This window comes from Myotis brandtii, unplaced genomic scaffold (genome assembly GCF_000412655.1).
Source record: "Myotis brandtii unplaced genomic scaffold, ASM41265v1 scaffold1816, whole genome shotgun sequence".
Taxonomy (NCBI): domain Eukaryota; kingdom Metazoa; phylum Chordata; class Mammalia; order Chiroptera; family Vespertilionidae; genus Myotis; species Myotis brandtii.
In genome coordinates, this window is record NW_005356736.1 from 194,401 (window position 1) to 201,367 (window position 6,967).

The 6,967-nt window shown below is 41.1% G+C and overlaps 1 protein-coding gene across 1 annotated transcript in view; it reads left to right on the forward strand.

The window, feature by feature from the left end:
• LOC102244600 (phosphorylase b kinase regulatory subunit alpha, skeletal muscle isoform) overlaps positions 1–6,967 on the forward strand; it is a 102,481-nt gene that overhangs the window by 23,068 nt on the left and 72,446 nt on the right. Inside the window, exons 2-3 of the mRNA XM_005863900.2 lie at positions 1,599–1,786; positions 2,285–2,443. Of these exons, the coding sequence (XP_005863962.2) occupies positions 1,709–1,786; positions 2,285–2,443 (237 nt within the window). The 5' untranslated portion in view covers positions 1,599–1,708. The remainder of the gene's footprint in view (positions 1–1,598; positions 1,787–2,284; positions 2,444–6,967) is intronic.

Here is a 6,967-nt window from a genome sequence, read left to right on the forward strand (position 1 = left end):
TGAGGTAAAGAAAAAGAGAGGGCAGTACCTTGAAGTGGACAAGGATAGAGAAAGAGCTTTTGAGGCTACAGGCTAAGGGGAAGATATTAGGGAATTAGGGGCAGAGCAGGGTTGGGAAAGTGTTCTTTCATTCAACATGAAGTAGCTTTCCTAGGAAAGACTTGTTCTCCCCCTGTGCACCTGGGCCTTGAAGTGGCTTGTTATGTGCCAGTCACAGCATTTGCGTAGCTAATGAATGCAATGGAAAGTATTTGCTTGAAAATTCTGTCTATTACTGTGTATAACTGTCATCCTTACCAAATATTTGCTAGTCACCTCTGAGGTGGCTGCCTTTATGCTAATTTTGGAGCCGGTGAGAATGGGGGTTGGGATGGAGTAAGCTTAGAAGCAGAGACTAAGTTTAGAGAAATAAAAATGTAAATAAATGCAAAATCACTGTGGCCTGGGTGAGGCGGCTAGGGAAGGCTTAGAATCACAGATTATTAGAGTTGGGAATTGAAAGGTCTAATTCTGTTAACCCTGCAATTTTGAGAGCAGGTGGTACTTAAACCAAGCTTTGAAAAGCCTGCAGGGTCTTTGAATGAGCTGAGCTCAAGAGGTGGGGGTTGGGGGCAGTAAACAGGTAGCAAAAACCGGGGTGTGTGTGTGTGTGTGTGTGTGTGTGTGTGTGTGTGTGTGTGACAACTGGCTGCCGGTGAGGAGTGAGCATTATTTGCAGGCTTCTTTTCTAGCCTCCCTTTCCCCCTTTTATTTTCACCTGAGTCTGTTGCCTGGCCCGTGTGACCTACGTGTACATGAGGGAGCCTTCCAAATCAGTTATAAAACCTCTTTCATCCAAGGTAATTCTAAGGCACCGTTCCCCACCCCACCCCAGCCCAGGTTCCCGTGGTCACTGGCTTCCTCAAAGCTCACCGCTGTGCCCGCCTTCCCAGGCCCACAGATTCGCCAGTTTCTAAGAAAATAAAGTACTGGGGGAGTTCTTCCGTGTTTGGTTTGGTTCGGAGTGAGGAATTTAATCCGAGTTTTTAGTCAAAAGTATAAAATACATTAAAGACCCGGAAATTACCATTCTGGAAATTCTCGTTCTTTAGGCCTTGAATGCAAATGTGTGCCTTTCTTCTTAGGTTTGAGGTCACTGTGGGCTCCTAAAAATAGTTTAGCAGAAAAAAACACACCCCACAAAACAAAAAGAAACAGCCGCCTCAACATCCTGACTGCACAGCCAGTAGGGAAAACTGAAATACTCAAAGTGTCGAAAATAAACCTCTGAAATCACGTTGCCTACCGTGACACAGCCTCTGCTGCGGGGCGTGCGTGCAGGGGACGCACGCGGGCGGGACAGGCGCGCAGGCTGAGGGGAAACAGCTCGCAGCTGCCAGGACCCCAGGAGCCCGCCCCGCCTCCTGCTGGCGGCTCCAGCTAGGTGGAGGCGGTGCTGGGAGGGGGACCAGCTGCTGGAGGGAGGAGGGGTGTGTGTGTGTGCTGTGGGCCAGGGCAGTCTCCCAGAGTTGAGCGGAGGAGGTCAGACTGGCCTAAGGTTGGGAGAGGGCAGCGCTAGGGCCCAGACTGCAGGAGGCTGCTACTCGGGCTTCCCACAGGGCGGGTGCAGCTGCGTTGAAGCCTCCTTCCTTGGAGGACCGAAGGCCCCTGTGGCACCCGGCACCCGGCACCCTAGCGGTTTCACTGAGGAGATTGGAAGCTTGGCACGATGAGGAGCCGGAGTAACTCGGGGGTTCGGCTGGACGGCTATGCTAGGCTGGTGCATCAGACCATCCTGTGCCATCAGGTAAGTTAAGTGTTATCTGTAATCACTGAAGATGTGTGCAGCGTGATAGCTTGGATGGAGACCCCCGGTGAATATGTATGTGTGTGTGTGTGTGTGTGTGTGTGTGTGTGTGTGTCACCGTTCTTCCCCTCCTGCCAAAGAAAGTAGGGGAACATTTAGTAATTTTAAGACTAGACTATTGTGAAGATCTGAGGTACTTTGCATATACTGTTAATTATATTTTTAATACTTCTTTAATGCTGGTTTATCGTTGGTAGCTCATTCTAACTGGAAAGTTAAAACACTGACTTTCTTTTCAGACTTGTAAGTTTTCAAACAGCTCTTTTCCCCTATTCAAGATAGCATTTGCTTGTACTTGGTCAGAAGAAAGGGGGGTATAATACTCAGGAATAGGGAAGTAGAAATTAGACCAAAGTCCCTAAGTATGCCATTTGATATTGTTTCCTAATATTAACAGCCTATGGATACCTGCCTGTCCTCTTTTTCTTGGCTTTGCAGAATCCAGTGACTGGCTTGCTTCCAGCCAGCTATGATCAGAAAGATGCCTGGGTCCGGGATAATGTGTACAGCATCTTGGCTGTGTGGGGTTTGGGCCTGGCCTATCGGAAGAATGCAGACCGTGATGAGGATAAGGCAAAGGCCTATGAACTGGAGCAGGTACTAAAATAAAAATATAAAGAGATCTGGAGCTGTGTGGTGTATGTGTAGCGGAGGGGGAATTGAAAGAAACATGTAGCCTAGCCCATAGGAATAATAGAACTGTATTTTGCCTTTCTCCCCCCCTTTTTTCACCTTCCTAAAATTACATTCCAAAACTCTTTCCTGTATTGTACTGAATATTTTTGAAGTGGAAACTTGAAACTTGCTGATTCAGGGGAAGTGGGCACAGTCTGTTCTGTTACAGTGGAAAATACTGTCGTGGGATCTGTGCTAAAATGTATATCCTCTTTCTAAGTAAATGTCTTTTGCAGTCTCCAGCATATTTATTCTCATTGAGAAAAATGTTTGGTGGCAGGTATATACCATTTTACTTTATTTTTGAAAATGATAGTGATATTTGTTTGAGGGTGACTGACAAATTGTCAGACCTTACCAACCTGACACAAGTAAAGACTGTTTATTTGTTGATTTTTATACTTATGACCACTGTTTGAGAGCTATGCCTACCCCCTCTTCCCCGGCAAAATCAAGAGTCAACAGATGCCTTTAAGCCAACTTTTACGGCCCTTCCCCTCAATGAAGAAGCATTCTTTATGAAATTGTTTAAACACGGGGTGCTTTGTCCTTTTGAATGGCCAAGAAAACAGTATTCTGGGCTAATAGGAATCTTAATGTTAAGATACTCTGCTGTCAGTTGTAAGTTGCATGTGAATTCTTTTCCAAAGTGGGTAAGATTCTCTCTATACCAGCCATTTTCTCAAGTGGTGTCTCTCAGACTTGGGCAACCTGAGCTCTAGTTTTCTATAGATCAGAACTAGAGGCCTGGTGCGTGAGATTCGTGCACTCAGGGAGTGCGGGGGAGTCCCTCAGCCCAGCCTGAGTCCTTTTGCAGTCCGGGAGCCCTTGGGGGATGTCCAACTGATGGCTTAGGCCCACTCCCCACGGGAAGCAGGCTTAAGCCGAAGTCCGACATCCTTAGCGCTGCTGCGGAGGCGGGCCGCTGCACTCACCAGCTGTCAGTCCTGCTTGTGGCTGAATGGCACTCCCCCTGTGGGAGCGTATGCCCCCTGGTGGTCAGTGCGCATCATAGCGACTGGTCATTCTGCTGTTTGGTTGATTTGCACATTACCCTTTTATTATATAGGATATTGAGATTAAGGGCACCAACATGCTGTGGGTTGCAGTTCTTGGCAATAGGGAAGTTTCATTGTTTTATACTCCACAATAGCAGGCATTTGTTATTCTTTCAAACCATCAATGAGAGGTGCTTAGGCCCACCAGAAAAAAAATTGTTGGAGCTTTTGCTCTAGCCCAGTAAGTACAGATCAATATTTTTATGACTTACATAAATAATATATAACCATTGTATGAATTTGGAAAATTTAGAGAACCGTTAAAAATTACCTGTAATATTATTCTTTCCCCCTCCCAAATCCTATATCCTACTCTAATGTTTTGCTTCATTGATCTCAGTAGTTTATTTTATTTTTAAATTCTTTATTGTTTAAAGTATTACATATGTTTCCTTTTTTCCCCATTAACCCCATTGACCTCTCTATTTTATTTTACTAGAAATTAATATCAGTAGAATAACACCCAATTCCACACTCAGTACAATTTAACCGTTTTTTTAAAAATACTAGTACTATTAGAAGAAATCTTATGTCTTCTTGTCGACTAATCATTCTGCAAAGTTGACATTTTTCCTTAAGTGCCCCAGGTAGAAAGAATTTAATAGAAGAAGGGGAAAATTGAATTGTTCATTCTAAAATTTTAATGCTCTGTTAAATAGTTTTTTATATAACCCCCAAATATTTTCCATATGATAATAACTTTGGAATGTCTCAAAAACATTATGGCAATAGGAAACACATTCTTTGGGAATTGTAAAATTTTAATTTTTTCTCAAACCTGACTCAAAAGTTAATTCAGACCAGGGCTCACAAACCCATCTCTGTAAAGGGCTAGATCAGCCGTGGGCAAACTACGGCCCGCGGGCCGAATCTGGCCCGTTTGAAATGAATAAAAATAAAAAAAAAAAAAAAAAGACCGTACCCTTTTATGTAATGATGTTTACTTTGAATTTATATTAGTTCACACAAACACTCCATCCATGCTTTTGTTCCGGCCCTCCGGTCCAGTTTAAGAACCCATTGTGGCCCTCGAGTCAAAAAGTTTGCCCACCCCTGGGCTAGATAGTAAATATTTTCAGCACTGAGGGTCATATGTGGTGTCTACCCAACTATTCAGTTCTTCCATTAATGAACAAAAGCAGCCAGAGACAATACATAAATGAATGAGCATGGTTATGTTCTAGTAGGCATTTATTTACAAAAATAGGCAGTTAACTATATTTGTCGCTAGTCTACCTCTGGCTGTACAATGGAATGACTTTGGAAGCTTTTTAGGAAATACCATTACTGCAGCTCATCCTAGAACAATTTAGATAAATCTCTTAAAGTGGAGGCGGGGGAGACATGCATATTTTAAATAAACTACCCAAGTTATTCTAAAGTACAGCCAGGGATAATAACCACTTATCTATGGACAATAAATGAGCATAGATTAAATCCAATAAATCCAATGGTTAAATTCCCATCAACTGTCAATTTAAAACAGGTTTTCCAATTACCGTGTGGATTTTCCCAAACCATTGATTATTAACCATTTCTACCCTTCCTTCCAACTCTCACCTTTGTTTAACTCTGAAAAATAATGTCAGAACTAAAGAGAATTCTGGATGAAAAAGGTACAAGGGTTTAGGTGGCAATTCTGTCCTAGATTGAGAATAGAATTATGCACATACATGCTTTTCAAATGTCCTTTTTTCTTAGTCTCATATATATTCACTCACACCCATAAAAATAAATAGTAACACAAATAGAGATTGCTCTGTGGCTGCCTTCAGTTCTACTTCTGGCTCAATTTTATTCTCTTTGTGTAATCTCTTATTTTTTGCCATGACTTTAACTATTACTTTTATGAGAATGACTTCCAAAGCTTCATCTTTAACTCTGACCTCACTTTAATGTCAAACCATGATTTTCATTAGTCTTCTGATCAATTGACCCTGCATATCATGTAGCTTCTCAAACTCATTATGTCTGAAACACCTTCAACAAACAAAATGGACTACCAAACAACAGCAACTCACTAAGCATTGTGTTTTCTCTTATTGTGTCTTCAGTGTACCGGTCACCTGGGCAACATTACTTAGAGCATTTTCCATCATGTGTTCCATGGAACACTAGGTCAGTTAAGTTTGGGGCTATGTTAAACAGCAGATTTCTTTACTCCATAATTTCTCAGAGCCTTTGATACGCTAAAGCATAGTAAAGTGCATTTGGAATCTAAGATAGGAGTGAATTTTACAGCCTTTTAAGAATTTCCTAGACTAGTGTTCTATAAAACAGTGTTCAAAATGCTGTCATTAGGGTGACTTTTGATTGACCTCCTTTGACTTTTGATACATGCAGACCAAAGTCTGTTGATTCTTATAATTTTTCTTGAATCCATCCCCTCCTTTCTTGTCCCTTCTGCCTCAACTCTAGTCTAAACCTTGATCATTTAACACTGTTGTGAAAACCACACTTAAAGTATATTATTTCCACTCTCAACAATCTTTCTGTGGCTCTCATTTCCAATCAAGTAAAATCTAAATGTTTTGGATTGATAGGAAAAACTCTAGAGTTTAGTCCTAGCCAATATTATGTCATGATGGTAACCTGCATTATACTCTCAGTTCCAGCCAGATTGGTATCTTTATTACTTTAACAATTCCTTAATAAAAATACCTGACATTTGTGTAAATACTTTTCATTGTACTATGTACTTCCCCATAATTACTAGCATTTTATTCTCACAACACCCTGTAAGTTAGGTATTATTTTCCAAACTTACAAGTGAAGGGATTGAAGCAGGTTGGGATTTAGTGGTGGTATGAATACAACCTCAGTCTAATGACTTCAGATTGATTGAGTCTTTTTAAAATTTTTCCTACATGGAAGCCACCAAATCTTTTTATGAACTTCTTCCATTGGTAATGCATGTTCCCTTCTAATCTGAGCTAATGGACTCCTTTCAAAGCCCAGCTCCAATCCCACTTTTTCTGTAACTCCTGTCCTCACAGACCACTCAGTGATCATTTCTTTTTCAGGACTATTTTCTTGGGATTTCTGGATTACTTATGGTCTGTGTGGGTTTTTCTTTTTTCCATTTTCAAGTAGAAGATTTTGTGTAATTGTCATGTGCTAGGCCCTGTGATAGATAAAATGGAACAAAATGTTTATATTTAACTCTGAATTTTTATATTTGAAATTTTTAATGTATAGAAAAGTTGTAGGAAGAGTAAACACATTTGCATGTACTCTTTACCTACATTCACTAATTGTTAACATTTTGACATATTCGCATCTTCCTTCTCTTTAAGCATGTGCATGTGCATACCATTTATTTGACAAGTCATTTGAGAGTTACTTGCAGGCATGGAATATATATATGTATATATATATATATATATAT